General features: G+C 54.0%; 5 protein-coding genes across 5 annotated transcripts; 3 read left to right on the top strand and 2 right to left on the bottom strand.

The window, feature by feature from the left end:
* Positions 1 to 2266: 2266 nt before the first annotated feature.
* Positions 2267 to 2717, top strand: J4E87_010484 (uncharacterized protein; the record flags this gene model as incomplete). Its single annotated transcript, XM_049382058.1, has 2 exons — positions 2267 to 2380; positions 2544 to 2717. The coding sequence occupies 2 exons, from the start codon at positions 2267 to 2269 to the stop codon at positions 2715 to 2717; spliced, it is 288 nt and encodes a 95-aa protein (XP_049228233.1).
* Positions 2718 to 3666: 949 nt separating this feature from the next.
* On the bottom strand, positions 3667 to 6480 carry J4E87_010483 (uncharacterized protein; the record flags this gene model as incomplete). Its single annotated transcript, XM_049382057.1, has 1 exon — positions 3667 to 6480. The coding sequence occupies one exon, from the start codon at positions 6478 to 6480 to the stop codon at positions 3667 to 3669; it is 2814 nt and encodes a 937-aa protein (XP_049228232.1).
* Positions 6481 to 6680: 200 nt separating this feature from the next.
* Positions 6681 to 7502, bottom strand: J4E87_010482 (uncharacterized protein; the record flags this gene model as incomplete). Its single annotated transcript, XM_049382056.1, has 2 exons — positions 6681 to 6981; positions 7036 to 7502. The coding sequence occupies 2 exons, from the start codon at positions 7500 to 7502 to the stop codon at positions 6681 to 6683; spliced, it is 768 nt and encodes a 255-aa protein (XP_049228231.1).
* A 1242-nt stretch (positions 7503 to 8744) lies between these two features.
* Positions 8745 to 10533, top strand: J4E87_010481 (uncharacterized protein; the record flags this gene model as incomplete). The annotated part of the gene is made up of 2 exons (XM_049382055.1): positions 8745 to 9146; positions 9199 to 10533. The coding sequence occupies 2 exons, from the start codon at positions 8745 to 8747 to the stop codon at positions 10531 to 10533; spliced, it is 1737 nt and encodes a 578-aa protein (XP_049228230.1).
* A 3042-nt stretch (positions 10534 to 13575) lies between these two features.
* J4E87_010480 (uncharacterized protein) lies at positions 13576 to 16013 on the top strand (the record flags this gene model as incomplete). Its single annotated transcript, XM_049382054.1, has 4 exons — positions 13576 to 13598; positions 13653 to 14077; positions 14125 to 15353; positions 15465 to 16013. 4 exons carry the CDS (start codon positions 13576 to 13578, stop codon positions 16011 to 16013), a joined length of 2226 nt encoding a protein of 741 aa, XP_049228229.1.
* Between the last annotated feature and the right edge of the window lie 1368 nt (positions 16014 to 17381).

Raw genomic sequence — 17381 nt, 5'->3', positions numbered from 1 at the left:
CAGACATCAGGAGTTATGCTTTCTTGAGCCATCATTATTGACCTCAGCGCGCATCGAGACTGCACAGCGAATAGCGGCAAGTTCATATCAGCTTACTCAGGGCGATACTTCAGCCATCCACCGGACTGGCCATCCACACAATTACACTGACTACGCTCTCAACGGCTGTTATTCCACAGAATGGAAGCCCTTGTTTGCGACATTGCGGGTACCACAATTTCACTTCTACGCAAGGCAGAACCTCATGTGTTACCAGCAAACAACCGTCTGTCCCCTATGACTTGCGGGTTCCAGCATGACACCCTGAGCGTGACCTGCGCTACTTACTTATATAGACATCCAATCCTCACACGGTTCTACGAACCGTCCAGCAAATTAAAAGGCGTCAATCATACCGGATTTTGACTTTCAGCCAGAACAAGATGCATCCCTCACGGCAAGCACTGATCGGTAACATGCATGCTTCAGCCACCCCACTCACGTACACTATTCAAGATGTGCCTGGAAAAGGTAAAGGCCTTATCGCGACTAGAGACATTCCCAAAGGTGCGAGGATCATCTCTGAGAAACCCATCTTCGCGGTGGGAGAACCAGTTGAGACAGAACTAGCAGACCGAGTCACATCTTTGAACCAACACCAAAGAGGCGAGTTTCTTTCCATGAGCAATATCCACCCTTTCAACGACCATGAGGCGCAATGGATCGGTATCCTGTACACAAACGCTCTACCCATCGGGTCAAAGCTAGAACTCAGTGGTATCTTCTCCACAGCATGCCGCCTTAACCACGCATGCGATAACAATGCCGCTCACTGTTGGCACGATAATAGCAATCGGCTAACAGTACATGCTATACGAGATATCTCCCAGGGAGAAGAGATTACGATATCTTACCTAGGAGGCGCCTTCGATCGGAACGAGCGACAAGAGGAGCTGCAGAGGAGATTTCATTTCACCTGTGCATGTCAACTCTGCTCGTTACCATCTCAGCAGTCCATCGAGAGCGACTTGATTCTGAACCGCATTAATGAAATAGACAACATCGTCTCAGACGAAGCTGGTCTCGGGCCGCGCGGCATCAACAAAACACCTGAGCAACTGCTCTGCCTCATCGAGGAAATGGTCCAGCTGTGGAAGCGACACGACCATAGCCCGAATCCAGTCGGCCTGGCTCATGCATACTACCTTGCTTTCCAGATCACAAAAGCGAGGGGTGATTTCGCTAGGGCCAGGGTGTTTGCGGATAGACTGGTGCCTGTCCGGACGACTTTCATGGGTAAGGATAGTCGATACGTGAGCGAACACCGGCGGCTGCGCCATGATCCTACGGTTTATAGATTTAGTGGTGTATCGATGCAGGGGCTCACGAATTTGGATGAAGTTCCATTTGGACCTTGGTGGCATGATCTTGAAGCATGGCTTTGGATGAGGGATCTTGAGGTAGATGAAGGGGTGAATGTTCAGAGCTGGCTTGATGATGTTTCTTGATGGATTAAAGGAAATTTCGACTACACCTACGGATGTTTTTCCCTCCTCATTCAGAGCATCCACTATCAGTATGCCCCACCTTCTACCCCATTTTTTAACCTCTAAGCCTCAAGTGCGACTGTTGCACATAGGTATGTTTGCTGCTCGACTAATTTGGAGATATTCGCACATGATCGATACCTTGGTAAGCAACAAGGAAAGAAGAAAAACTAACACATAGTGATCAAAGCTCAAACGGAAAGCAACAGACATCATCCACGGAAGTTTCGACAGATGAGGAAACCATGACCAGTCATCTGAGTCCACGGCATATGCAAGGCCCCGATATCATCGGCACTGGGGACTATCATGCTGTTTTCTCATCTTCTTCCTTCCGGTCAACGATGCTAGCGTCACACGAAAAGTTCATTCGGCTTCCGTCGCTCAAAATCATTCCAGAAGCATACGACGATGCAGACTTCCATCTGCATCCGAGGAACACCCACGGGTACACACTCTTGCCATACGGAAGGAAAGGAAAACGGGATGGTGCATCTGCCGTACCAAAACGTCCTCAGCGAGCGCATATTCATCTCCTCCACTGACTCATGGAATGCCAGTCACTACAAAAGAATCCTCGAAGAACCGCCATATACCACCTTCCCACTATCCCACCTTCCCACCTCCCTACCTTCCCACAACCACCTTCCACCCCCCAAACCAGCAACTCCCCCAAAATGCGTTTCACCGCCCCCACCCTCGCTCTCTTAGCGTCCCTCCCCCTCCTAACCACCGCCCAGATGGGCCCCGACGACACAATCTGCGGCTTCCTCTACGGCACCGACTACACCGACGCCTGCTGCCACACGGTCATCAGTCGCGGTGTCAACGCGCCTTGCACTGATATCGAGTATGTGAGCAACTTGACCGAGTGCTCTACGTATCATTATCCGACGGGGTGGGCTGTTTGTGTTGAGAAGGTATGATCTTTCCTGCTAATCACGGTGGATCTTGGTGGGTGGGGAAGAGGAAGAGGAAGTAGGGGTGAGAATGTGATGGGAGTGATGTTAACGATAGTACCAGGAGCCCGCCTATCCCGCCTCCGGCCCTCTCTTCGGCCACGGACCCAGCGGCATCGTATCTGAGTATATGACGCTTGAGGATCTGGAGCAGGTGTACTGGGATTACTTTAGTTCCAATGCTATGGGTGAGACTATGGCTAAGGCTGTTGCTGCGATGAAGGATGGTTGAGTGGGAAGTATGTTGTACCATACACGGCTAGGCAGGCGGAGTGGATCTCGGTATGACGTACGGATGAGTGAGAAGGGATGACGGATGGGTGGTACGTTGCATGGCTCTGTCACTCGTTTGGAGTACATGTGAACGGTAGAAGGACGTCAGCGGGGAGGGTGGGTACCTAGGTAACGTTGGATTGGAATGTTGTACCCGGGGTTATCAGAAGCGGGGATGAGAGGCTGTTTACTTCCAACATAAATATCAACCATTACCCTAACCTTCTCCTCCGTCTACCATCCTTCCACCCCTCCCCTGCATCCCCACCAAACCACCCAGAAATGCCCAACCCTTCCTCCAACCCAGCCTTAACCATCCTCCTCCTCCTCACCCCCCTAAACGCCCAATCCTCTCCACCCCTAAGCCTATGCCAAACCTACTTCGACCCCACCTACATCGATGCCTGCTGCACCGAACTACTTTCCCACAACGGATCACCATGTTATACGCCCATCCCCGTCGCCAATTTGACGGATTGCACGGTGGATCTTTATCCTAGGGGATGGGCATGTTGTATCGAAGGGGTATGTAACGTTGTATCCGTCTTGTAGAGGGAACGAGAAGGAGAATTGACTGGTGTGTGGCACAGGAACCTGCTGATCGGGCATATCCGTTGTGGTCATGTGGATGGAGTATTGATCCGCAGAGTATGGGGGAGGGGGTGATGGATGATATGATGGTGGTGGGGGGTGGGAGGGGTGTGAGGGCTGGGGGTATAGAGACACGCGCTGGGATGAAGCGGTGGTTCAGTGTGTTCGGCTTGTAGACTATGACAGCAAGCTTGACGGAAGTAACGTCGTACCCGTCTTCACCAGAGAGCACAACTACATCAGCAGACGCTTGAAACTCGTAGTTCTATCTCGGCCACATCCATGAGCATCGTGTTCTGAACAATAGATCCCCTCACTCATTCGTTAACAGGCTTCGCACCCAACATCCACCCAATCCCACTTGCCAGCGCCCCCGTCGCAGCATTAGCAACCATATCCCTCCTCCTCACCCTTTCCTGCGCATCGATACTACCCGTCTCACTGCCATCCATACTAACCCTGCCAGACCGCGGTTCCGTACTGGGCGCAACCTGCATGCTCCCACTACTACTCCTAAGCGGAAACGCCGTCTTCGAAAACGCCGCCGCAGCCCCCCTCGCCACATCAAACAACCCCATCGGCGATTCCTCCACCGCACCGCGCCCCACTTCCCTTCGCTGCGGCTGCACAGTAATAGTATCGAGGTCGAAAGCGCCGGGCAATTTGCGGTCTGCGGCATCGTTGAAGCGTTCTTCGGCTTCGGTTTCTTGAGCGAGGAGGTGTGTCATTTCGGCTTCGCATTGTTGCCATACGCCTAGGACTTCTTCGAGGTGGTTGGGTGGGGCGAGGAGGAGGGCTTGGGAGAGGAGTTCCATGCGTTGTTCTAGGCGGCGGAGGTCGGGGCGTGCGGTGGAGCTGGATTGGGTCCAGGAGTGCGATGGGGAGAGGGAGGTGTTGTGGCGGCCGGCGCGGAGGGCGGCGCGCCAGGCTACGTCTTCGGCGTCGTCGGAGTGGTCTTCGGTTTCTGTGGTTCCGAAGGAGAAGAAGGTTGAGGATGTTGGTGGTGTTGGTGATGGTGTCGAGGGCGTTAGTCGGTTGACGACGTATGAGTAGGCTGTCTCGAAGTCGTCTTCTTCCAGTGCAGCCTCGACGGCCATGCCAATCACTCGTTGCTCCGCCGCGGCTTTCTTCCGTTCGATCGTCGCAGCATCCGTTGGCACTTTGCCTGCTTCTTCGTCCATGATGGATGATGGCATAGCGACTACCAAGTTCTGGCCGATCGAAACCAGATCGTCGAGCTTGGTGTAGCTACCGCTGTTCTGCGATAAGAGCTTGCGCACTAACGACAGCGGATTGTGGCTCACTCGGATATTGACCGGCTGGAAAGGTACGCCATGCTGGAGTATGAGCGAGTAGAAAGACATGGCGTGAGTTGCTGTGAGCAGGGCTTGGAACCGACGGAACCGCGAGGAGGAAGGGAAGTGAGGAACGAATGCATTGATGATATCAGCCGCTCGCTTCATGCCACCTCTGTTGCGGTTACCATTGCTGGCGTTGTCGTAGTAATGCATGGCTGAGGCGAGCACGACCTGCTCCACCTCCGAGGAGAGCAGCGGCTGTTCGCCAAATCCTGGTTTGATGTACAAGTCTATCGCGAGGGGGAAGTGGTTGCTTTCCAGAAGAGCCTTCAATACCTCCGTCTCCAGAGTCTTTCGCTCCAGCAGACCAAAGACACCTTGGGCTTTCCGGTCTTCGTCGTGGTAGTCGGTACCCCAGTTCCAGAGCCACAGCAACTTCGACCGGATAGTGGCCCATTGCTCGCTGTCCTTTTTGGAGCCGCTGTTCAGCGTGTGCAGTATCTTTTGGAGTAATGATAGTTGTTCGGAGTAGTCGTCTCGCAGAGACATCTTCGCAATCTCCCGGATAGATACCGGTTGTTGCAAGGTCGATAGGACACACGACGAGAAAATGATGAGCTCAATTATGCGAAACGCTTCAGCGCCAGGCTGTGTGATGACATTGTCAGGATCCAGTAGACGATCCTCTCTCAGTAAAGCAGTTGTTGAGTCCTGGAGCAGAGGATCCTTCAGGTCGTAGCTGGGTAACTGCGCAACACCGATGCTAAGGTCTGGAGGCGGGTCATAATTGAGAAGCGTGCATATCCTCGTCAAGAGCGAATGCGCAGTGTGTAACGACGTGATATCGCTCTTGTCGACCAGGTAGAGACATGCGAGGGCTGTTCGTGCATACTCCATCTCCAGCTGCCGCTGTTGTTGGTCATCGACGTAGTCTCGTCCTTCTTCGTAGCCACCAAGGTCCATATCCTCAGGGCCATCCCAGTCGGAGATGGCTGCCGTGACAAGCGCCAAGTGCTCCTTCGATGCATGCAGCAGCCATTGGAACAGACAATCCCAGTCGTCTGGTTCCCGTGCATGATCCTGGGCGATCGACGCTCTCCGACCTTCGTGTGTGATTTTCCGCCTCTTGCGATCATTTGCTCCACATAGCCATGGAGCAACTACGCCCTTCAGATCCCGTGCCGCGTTGTGTGTATTGGCATCGGTCGCGCTTCGAGCGTGGGAGAGTTGGTAATCGATGGCACGTCGTCCTTTGAGTGACGCAAATTCGTCGAGCGTGGTTGCAGTTGATTGCGGATAGTACTCGTAGCTAAGACGTAGGAGTGGGAGGACGGTCGATATGAACCATGTGCGTAGGTATTCGGAGTGGCCCAGGAACGGAACCACCAGCTGCGGCACGAGATCTAGGAGGCCCGTCTGCGTGTCTATCCGGTGGGCGCGGTGTATGAGGAAGTGGCTGAAGAGGTCTAACTCACTCTCCTCCGCATACAGTGGATGTACTACAGGCGGCAGATCCAGCGCATGTCTCCTCTTCTTCGCCCGTGAATTCGAGAGTTGTTCCACCGATGTTACGTCTAGCGATGCCGCGGGATTCTCGCCAGGATACCGCGATCCAGTCGCCAAATCATGGAGATATTCGTAATACGACGCCGGGTCGCTCTCTTCGGGGAGGTAGTTGAGGAGAATGCTCAGGGTGAGCTCAAGCGGCAGATCCCCGTCCCGGAGTGCTGTCAGCGCCCGCAGCGCTAGGATGTTGGATTCGGTGGCATATTGTACGGCGAGGAGCACACACTGTGGCGGCGACAATTGCGACAGCTTCTGCAGGGCGGCCATGTCGAGAGTTTGCGGGCTGCTATCGGGATTCGACTTTCATCGTTGACGTGAAGCTTGGAAAGGACACGCCCGCAATGCGACAATTCGCTACGTCAACCGCCAAGCCCCGCTCTCGGGGGTCCGCTCACAGGCAGCCTTCACCATCCATCACGACACCTCATGACAAGACACTGTTGCAGATTGCGCTTCATCCACACCGCTCAGTAGAGCTTGTCATACGAATAGCAAAGATCCCCAATGTTCATCACATCGCTAATCTTCGCAACCCAGCCATTATAACCCAGCGAAAGCGGAAAGTCAAGCGTTACATTGCCGCCCTGCGCATTATCCCAATCCTGCAGCACCATCGGCCCAGATATGTCGCGCAATCTATTCCCCAGGTCCCTCGCCTGCCACGACCACCAAACGCGGTCCAGATTGGCATGATGCAGCCAGAAGATGGGGTCGGCAGGCGATGCGAACGGATCGCCCATCTGGCCATAGGTGCCACCAACACCAAAGCTGAGAAGACGACGTTAGCATCACCGCGAGGAACCTGCAAGACACAACACGTACTGCCCACCAGCGTGAATCTGGCTATCGTCCCAGGCCGTACCACCTTCTATCGTTCGCGCGAACCATCCATAGTCCGCCTGCGCCATGACTGTGTCCAACTTATCTCTGCCCACATACATAGCGGCGTAGTCGGGCGCCAGGTCTCGCCGCAGACACTGGTCGTTTCTTGCAAGCGACGCAGCAGGGCCTAAATGAACCGTCATGTTGACGAAAGGCCCATCTTGTACGCAGCCGCCTCCAGTCCGCCCTGGCACTTCGTTGTTCGACGTGTTGACCGGGACAAGAGGGCCATTCCCACCAAAGCCGTATGTTGCGTCGAATATGGGCGATTGAACGAACTTGGAAGCTGGAGTATCCAATGTCCAGTCCCAATACGGCTGCGCCCCACTATATCCACACTCCTCACGCAGTATCTTCTCGTAATACGATGTGAAGAGACGATGCCAGGGGAGGAAGTGACCCTTCATGGCGGTCAGCATCGTTTTCAATCAAACATGCCGCACCTACCACGAAATGTATAGACATCGTCTGGTTGATGTGCGTCGCAACCAGATCATCATATCGCGAAAGCGCACCTGCAGCAGCAGTAGTAGGAGTGACCGCCGGCTTTTCCAAAAGACATTGTACCGCAGCAATGTACTGCAGTTTCTCTGTTTTGTCAAGAGATCGCCTAACGGGCTCGTAAGCTCCAACTCGTCTTACTTACATGCTACTTTGAGGGCAGCCTACCATTCTTTCCGCACTATGGGATTGCGACAGCTCGCGAGTTTTGCAGCAACCTCGAAGCAAAATGCTTGCACGCAGAAGACCACTGCGAGAACGAGTCGCATGTTGGCCGCGGCTATGGGAAGACTTGCAAGCAAAACCCGTTACCAGACGAGACTGCCCTCGTATATACAGATTTCGAGGCTCATTCAGCTGAACTTCAGATACGAGCTTGTACGACGCTTTCATTAACTCAACCCAATGATGTTCCATCGACTGAGGCTTGAGTATGCATGTCGAACCTACCCGATTACCCGGTCATCCCAGATCAATATCTGCTGGTAAGCTCCTCGGTATTTTGCCATATCTGACCACAAAAACGCTCGCCACGTCGTACAGTCAAGTCCAGGCATATCTGCGTGCTGCCGTATGCCCGTACCGAGGTGCCAAGTGCCTGATCGACAGCGTTGCAAGTCCCTAGCCTAGCGCCCCCATCGTCCGACAACGCCTCCAACGACACCAGCCACGACCTTTCATCACCAACTTCACGAGCCACAATCTCTAGCAACCCACTCTTCTTCTGTTCCAACGATATGTGTGCTTAGATGCCAGTAACAAGTGATCAACAGTCGCATCTCAAATCTAAACTTCGCAGAGGAAGAAAAGCGCAAACAACGGCAGTTCGCTTGCACACACCCTCGCCAAGCCAACATCAAACATGCAGCGTTTCCAGCACCGAAACAAATCTGTAGCAGCACAATATGTCGGCCCAGCCCTTGGAGTTGCAGATCAAGCTTTGTATGCCTGAGCTTGGAGTCATTACTTAGATCGATGGCTGCCTGGCCTCTTTCTTGACCTCCACATCCTCTTACTCTCCTTGTTGCTTGTACATTCTTGATACCCTGGTTCAGTCCATTCTTTGCGCGTGCGCACATTACAATCTTTTATTTACCTACTCGTTCTTTTTATTGAAATCTATTCATTGAACGTCTCAACCCGAAATCATGTACATCGATACTGCGTCAGCGAACAGTCGGTCCTCGAGACCTCAAATCACCATCGAGCCATCGCCGTATAATGATCGCTCGACACCGCTCATAGAGGCTTTTGTGGGACAAGAGGCTGGGACGGATGAGAGGCCGCCGCCTACCTACCTTGAAGCTACTACGCCTGGTCTTTACACGAGTCGACTGAGTGGCGAAGAAGGCGCGAGGCTGCTCTCCTTTGATGGACGAGAAGCCCGGGATGCGAGTTACAAGGAAGAGCAGTACGGGAGACGGAGTCTCAGGTCGCAGTGCCTCAAGAAGACCTGGTTGAAGGTGGTCGGCACGGTACTTGCTATGATGCTTGTGTCTGCTATGCTGGCCCTCATGGTTGCTGCGGTGTCAGTCCGAAGGGACAGACAGGTTAGTATATACCCCCAAATAAGTACTTCATCATACTGACATATACATCAAGAACTCTGCTACTACCTCCCTATCTTCAGCACAATCCGCACAGGGTGACGCCGCCCACCCCGAAGGCTTCATTGACGACGATTCCGACAAGCCCAGTCTCATCGCCGTCCCATGGCCCTCACCATCCGCCGCAGCGCAACCCACCGCACCGAAACAATCCTTCCCCATCCGCTGGCCATCCAAGTGCGGAAAAGACTACAATGTCCGAACCGAACACCACGACTTTGGCCAAACAAGCGAGCTCAGCATCCAAGAAGCCGTCCACCAACTCGACGGCCCATACAGACGAGTAGCAGGCTGGATACACGTCGCAACCGCCCCTCCCGAGCAAGCCCCCGGCACGATCCAAGTAAAGACATCCTACGCCGTATCCGCCTCCGTCGACGTAAACGCCGTGCGATACGCCTCCACAGACAACAGCCTCACGATCGGCGACCCCTCCTTCCCCGACGGCTTCGACGGCGTACGCCCCGGAAAAGCTTGTCTGGGCATGTCCGTAGTAATCTATATGGCCCCCGGCGCCACTCTCTCAAAACTGCACATCGCCACCACGCACATGGGCATGCAGATCCACTCCGGCACAAACTTCACCGTCACAGATTCTACTTCCATCTCCCTGACCACCGGCACCCTCGACGCCATCGCTTTCTCCTCCCGCCAAACATACCTCTCCACCATCTCTGGCTCCATCTCCGGCGCCTACGCACTCTCCGACCTCCTTTCCGTCAAGACAAAGAGCGGCTCCGTGAACATCGACATCGAGCCCCAGCCTGCCGCAAAAGGCTCCACGAACCCCGCTGTCTTCAGCGTGGATTCGCTCTCGGGTAGTATCCGCACGGATTTCAAACGCAAACACATCCCCGAGCGCGACTACCAGACCTACATCAACACGACTGTCGGTTCTGTTGACGGCACTTTCATCCACGGGTCGCGCACGGAGATTAACAGCGTCGCTGGACTTGTTACGGCTGATCTTCTGCCGTTTAAATCTGGGGACTACCAGAGCGAGATCTATACGCACACGCACTCGGGTCAGACTTCACTCACGCTGCGCTCGCCGTACAGGGCGAAGGGTGTGGCTATGTCTGGGCTGGTGAGTACGCACAAGAGCACGAGTGGTGGGTTGGATGTTACGTACCCTGAGGAATGGACGGGCAGTGTGGATGGCACGAGTTTGAGTGGAGCGCTGCATTTACAGGGCAAGGAGTTGGAGTTGTTGGGCGAGAACGATGAGCCGGGGAAGAACCATGTGGAGGCGAAGAAGGGGGATGGGAAGAGTAGTTTGAGCTTCGATACTGTGTCTGGGGGGTGTGAGATCAAAGTTGGGAAGCTGTAGATGCGATATACCTTTGGCTTTGGTGTTGAGGGTTAGACGATACTACTCGTAGATGGAGAATATCACGATACATTCTACTTGCTGCCCAACATCCCTCTCTCTCGTCAACTCAAACACGCCGTCTCTCCAGTCGCGCACGCCTTCACATCAACACTAACTCTGTATACGAACATGCGACATGTCAATTCCCTCACTATAGTGATAGTGTGGCCATCGTGGATGAGTTGTCGTCCGCGCGTCCCGCTCCCGCCAGCACCTCCCTGCCAGCCCTGTCAAAACCACTGTCTCGGCGCACATGGATGACCCCCGTTCCTTCACTTATGTTGTACACGTCGATCCCGGCTTTGGGGCAGTAGGGCTGGCTGGGGAAGTTTAGGGCTGAAAGATGTGCGGTTGGGTTCGGGGGAGTTGCGACGCAGCTACGCTACACTGCGACCGGGTGTGTTGGGTTGATTGAGGGTGTCATGTGTCGTTCATGGCGTGGGTGAAGGCTACGTCATGGCGTAAGGCTGAGTTTTGTGAGGGATGGTTGCAAGGTTTGGGGGTGTTCGTGAGGTGGTGGTAAGTGCAGGGACTGGGTTGGTGGTGAGTGGGTGTCTTGGTTGTGTTGCGATACGCTGAGGCGGATACGCTGTGGAACGCGCTGCGATAACAGATCTAGATATGAAATGTGGCCATGTCGAACAACATTGTCTATGACGTGTTCGAGGTGTCGCTGCAGAATCGTTTCGTACGAACCTAGCTTTTGCATGCAGAATCTGCGGTGCACGGGTTGTGTGGTCTCACATGGCACTTAACATATGTGGTCGTGATATGATGCTGATGATCCCCAGATGGTAAAGCAGGGTCTCCTCTTTGGGACGATCGACGCCGCATAGGTACACTGCCTGGGCGACTGGATTCTCGTTTGCGACGATATCTGTTGTTGGCCGAGAAGTACCGGACAGATCTTGACCTGAAAGACACGAAGCTGTGGAGATGCCATTGGCACCAGGGGCAAGGCAATATTCACTACTAATCGCATAATGGCAGCGGCGATCTGTAGCGATTTTGAGTTCATGAGAATTGAAATCATTCATAGTCGGCGTTTTATGCTCTTTTCGAGCCACGATGCTGACTGCTTGGGGTTGTTCCTTGTGGCGCATCATCTTGAACGATCCCGCACGGCACCCGAGGCAGGGCTGTAGTAGTTCGTGCTTCGGAATTCGAGCTCTCGGAAGATTGCAGGTAGCCTGGGTTCTCAAGTTCCGGTGGTAATTGTGCCCTGTTGACAAATGTGCGTTTGGGTTGGTGGTGGTACAAGACTGAGGCATGCATCGTAACGAAGCCACGAACCAGGGCAAGATTGCGAACCACTCCGCGGCCTCGTGATCTGAAGTTATTCCTCCATGCGTACAAGGCCAAGTCCTGAAAATATTGAATTCAATCAACGACGTCTTGCAACGTTCAGACTAGCAGGTAATTTGGCGATCGGCCGCTGTCACTTGTCAACATGACTCAATGACGTGCAGAAGCTTGATAACCGTTGCACCGTGCTAACTACACACGACGGACGACAGACGAGAGGATGTTCCGTTGGCGCAAAGATGGCGCCATTCCGGGCAGAACGGAATGAAGTGGCTTCGCTTCGGTCATGGGCAGTTGACGATGCCACTGCTCGGCGATAACGCGGTGCGTCCGCGCAGTGAATAGCTGAATACGTCGACTTCACATGGAAATGCGGCCACAACTCCGCTGCACGACACAACCGAGGGCTCGTGTCGGCGAATCAATATAGAAAAAACCGAGAAAAGAGTCGATGGTGCGGTACACGTTGCGAGCAGGGTGGGTCTCAGGTTCCCCTGGACGTGTGTCAAGAGTGTTTCGGACCTGTCGCGACGCGGTAAAGAGACGTGGGGCCAGAGGAAGCGACTGCTGACTCAGCCCATCCCTCACCAAACTACGCGCCACATGCGATGATACACTGCCCACCCCCCAATCAGCTGCTCCGTGCCATCCAACTCGCACTCGATTGAGACAAAACTTTTCCAGCTATGATGAAACTGGATCCCTAAACCTGGTAGTGGAGTTGATACAGCGGGAAGTTGCGTATCTCGCGGCCGACCTCTCCCAGCTCTCCATCCTTCCATAAACGACATGCACCAGCCTGTTCGAGCGCTGAAACTCGACGCCGAGCTGCAACGAGTGATGGGATGCCCTTCCAGCTGAACTCGTCGACCAAGTGCTCCCTGTCAGAGGGTCGTCATGATGGCCGAGGGCAGCGCGGCATCCATGTCGACACCTCCGCCTCAGCAACATGGGGCACTTGGTGCGCAGGCCCGAGGAGCCTCTCCGAGCCAGCCGAGAGGATCATGGAGACAACGACTGGTGCGACCGTTCAGAGTGCGTCTAATCGCCTTTTGGCATCCCAGCAGCCTTGCGCCCGGTCCACCACCCACTACACCATCCCCGCCAGACGCTCTTTTGGGTGAACGCTTCTGCTGTGGCCGTTCCAGATCACCTGCAGCCAAGGCGCGTCCCGACACTTCTCTCAAACTTGCGCCCAAGCGGTTCCGTTGCGTCAATCACAGAGATCATTGCTCTTCGTTGTTCCTCTCGGATGTTGCAACCCCCGTGCATTCATCATATAGCCTAGCAACCCCTCCAACCGCCTTTCCTACTATTTGGCCCGTCACTCTTTAGGATCCTGCCCAACTACTATCTTCGTATACATTTCTTTCATTTGGAGCGGGCTCCATCCGCGCTGGCTGCGATTGAGAACTTTGTTCTCGTACACTCATTTGAGAAACTTACATCCATCCCGGCGCCACATCTGCTCAGCCATAGTCGCACAGCGCTATCGCCCTGCCACATTCCTTTCTGCAGCCGTCTACTTTCGTTATCAATGTGAGTTTCCTAATTGAGTAGTGCTCGATGTCACTCAGGGCTTCGACGAGTGATCCCTTGTCTAGCAGTATAGCCTAATCAGTCGCTAACCACGTTGCACTACAGACTACTTCCATAACATCTTACGGTCGTTGTATATAGAGAACGGAACCCAAGATGGAGTTCAATGCGGTTCAACAGTGAGTATTCTCAGTCATCTTTCCTTCGTGCGCGCATACTGACGGCCTTTTTAGGTACCGTCCGTCACCTAATCGGCAGTACGCCATGGGGCATCCCTCCCCCTCCCCAGGGATGCAGTCGATGTACTCTTACGCAAGCCTTCCCCCTCATGAACAACAACAGCATCAACATCAACAACATCAACATCAACAGCAGCAACAGCAGCAGCAGCAACCTCAACAGCAGCAACAAGGCCTTCACCCTATGTCCAGACAGTCGCCACCCCAGCCCACGTGGGCTGTGCCGCAAACTCAGCAGTACTATGCTACGCCGCGGGGTCCTGTTGTAGGCAACAGAGAGGACCAACGACATTTTATGGGAAGGCCGGACATGATGACTTCGCAACCGACTTCCTCCAGTGGTGCTGTCTACAGCACCACCATGACTGCCCCGCAATCGCTTGCGACGACTGACTACTTTCCCGGCGTCATCGACACAAGTAAGCTTCTTCAGTAGTAGGCATGCATGTTGTGCTAACGAACAAAGGTCCATGGGGTCAGAAGGTGTGCGAAGAGCTAGAATCATTCCCCTCCCTGGAGTCGGATGTGTCGGACTTCAGTCATGGCATGATGGGACACGATGAAAACACTCCGATCATTGATCTACGCCAATACAACAACATGGGCCAACAAGAACACGACAACATGGCCAACTTCAATCCGAATTCCACCCGGAGGCTGTCCGAGTCGTCTTTTTCGATGTCTAGCACTGGCGGTGTGCTTCCAGAGCCGGCGTCCTACGAAGAGATGGGATCATCGGAACCAGTTTCATATCCGTCTGAGTATGAGACTTGGAACCACCCGGAGCCGAGTGCCAGCCATCTTCTGTCACCGCTTGCCTCACCACGACGACCTCAGTACGATGGCGTTGTTCGAACTGGAAGTCGCTCCCGCGTGTCGCCGACGCCGCACAACAATGTCCGCTCATCGCCATACACACTCGAAAGCACTCGGTTCAAGAGGTGGTCTACTGGACAAGCGCCGACATCGACCCCAAACAACTCGCGCCCAATGTCACAAGTTTCGGATCGTTTTGCGCCATACGGTCCCCGCCTGAACCCGCATCACTCGCTGCCCGCTTACCCGCCAAGTGCCTACAACAACTTCGGGCTACCGACGCAGAACGTGTTGTACTCGCAATCAAATTCTCCTTATGCCAATAACCAGCCATTCTTTGCCCACCAAGAGCAACAGCAGCATCATCTCGAGGTGCCTCGACCGCTACCTTCGCAGGGCCTGTTCCGCTTACTCCAAAGTAACGCGGATCGTCATGGAGGCTGCTCATCTCACTTTGCAGACCTCTCAGATCCACCTGATCTTTACTCCTCCCTGCACGAAGAGGCACTCAACCCACCGGAGTCCGACATGAACCCGTCCGATCCCGACCTTGTACCACACGAGCAGGATCTTCGCTTTGTTGGCGACCTGTACACCCCGCGTTGGGTTCGCGGTCATGGCAACAAACGAGAGGGCTGGTGCGGCCTATGCAAGCCTGGCAGATGGCTTGTACTCAAGAACAGCGCTTTCTGGTACGACAAGTCCTTCACGCATGGTGTCAGCGCAGCTACCGGCGCAGCGTTCCAGGGCCCGCAAGACACGCGCCGGACGGAAGGCAATCTTGACGTCTGGGAAGGACTTTGCGGAAGTTGCGGTGAATGGATTGCGCTCGTCAGCAACAAGAAGAAAGGAACGACGTGGTTCCGACATGCATACAAGGTAAGTCATACGTCCTTCACATTCCACGGTGCTTGGCTATTGGCTCTCGGTAGTTCTGATTCGCCTCGCTACCAACTATTATAAGATCGAAGTGTGCTAACAATGCCGCAGTGTCACACACATCCCAAAGTCAAAGATGGCCCCAAGCGCCGCCGTGAGACACAGGCTGGGCGCGTTCGTGCAGCGTCGTCCGCGTCAGCGACCTCGTCTTCGTATCCAGTCAAGCCGGAGCTCTCGACGTCAGACGCGACATCTCACCGCCATTCCACACCAACACCGATACCCGGTAGTTCGTCGCTCCAGTCCTACGGCATGTCGAGCGGTCCGTCTCCCATGCCAACCTCCACACCAACATCGACCCCGCAAGTCAACACCTCGTGCTATCCCAGTACAGCGTACCCAACACCAACTTCAGGCACACCTAACATGCATTCCCTTCGAACCCCGACTGCGACGTCATTTGGTGATGCGTATGGCGACCCTTCCAGCAGACACGAGCCGGTAGTGGGCATGTTTACCACGCCACTTCAAAGCTTGCAGAGCTTCTCCGGCCACCAGTACTCGCATTCGCCAAACCTCTCGCATCAAGTCAGTGAACCCGAGCTTGTGGGTATACGGACGACTACCACGGCACTCAACTCGATCGCGAGCATGATATGAGTCAACTTTTCGTCCTCTAGACTTTCTTCCACAAGCAACAATTGTGTCCTGGGTTTCTCTCGGCGTCACCGGCTTTACGGTACTTCAACGGAGGGGTAGCAACAAAAAGACTATCGCACGGGTGGGCGTGGTACGGACATCTGAACTTCCTCCTTTTCGCGTCTAATCTTGCGTCCTATTGCAGAAGTCACCGCGACTTTTACACCCCTTTTCCAGCGTTCTTGTTTATAGCGTTCCCATTCCCGCAGCAGCGTCACACTCATCTATCTCGGCATTCACGAAGGCACGACTCCCAGCATTTTCAGTAGTAGCATAGCAGCCTTTCTGTCATCATCTCTATCCCTCGACATGTCACACTGTCACACACACCAGCGATATCCCCACCTCCCTTTACTTTGCCAACCAACGTAGGTAGAACGTAGTTTAGTCCCGACCTTTTTTTTTTTACTTTGCGCAGCGCAAAAACGTTTATAGACTTGTTTTCTCCTGCAGAATGTTGTGTTGCAATACCATTGAACCAAGCGTTGAAAAGTTTTACAGTCTTGACTTGGAAAGTGTTGAATTGGATGGGCTATATTTGGATGATGGGAAAATAGAAACCTGTTGAGCAAACGTGCTTGGGAAAATAAAAAGACCGTTGGTTTGGTCGACTGGGCTTGCAGCGAGCGGTGCGGGAACAAGCAAAAAGAATGCCCAACGCTCAGCCACATCCGACACCACTGTGTTTTTCCCGCACTGCCACCTCAAACAATCACCAACTCACCCAAACACCAAAACCACAACCACAACCACCACAACATCCACCTCTCACATCCCCTCTATCCCCTCCACTCCATTCTACTCACCCAGCAACCAGCCTCACCGTCAACATTTGCCGGTCAGACCCAAATAACGCCCCCGCCACATACGGTGTTTCAGCCTTTTTGCCGTTGGGTCTCAGATCCTGCAGCCCGAAACTGAGGCTGTGACGAGGCTGTGTAACGTGGATGAGGCCGTGTGGGCTGGGTATGGACACATGTTGGGAGTTTTGACCGAGGTTTTCGGGCGTCGTCGGCTGGTGGGTGGGGAGGGGAGGGGGAGGGATACGTGTGGGAGGGACAGTGGGTGGTAGGAGAAGTGGAGAAGAAAGTTGGTCAAAAATAGGTGGGGGGCATAGGATAGCTCTAGTATGAGTGAGGTTTGATCGTGACAATCCACGCTTCCTAAGCGGTATCGTAAAGGCTACGCGCGCTTTGCGCCTCCCATCACGAACAACGCCGTCCAAGTCCAGTCCTCATCCTCCGAAATCCACACTTCCTCGAACTTTATTAACATCCAGGAAATTACTCATGCGCAACGTCCTTCACAATGGCCCGCCATGCGCTCTCG

This window comes from Alternaria ethzedia (genome assembly GCF_023757985.1).
Source record: "Alternaria ethzedia strain BMP 0044 chromosome Unknown scaffold_49, whole genome shotgun sequence".
Classification (NCBI taxonomy): Eukaryota; Fungi; Ascomycota; class Dothideomycetes; order Pleosporales; family Pleosporaceae; genus Alternaria; species Alternaria ethzedia.
This window is presented reverse-complemented; position numbering and strand designations above follow the sequence as displayed.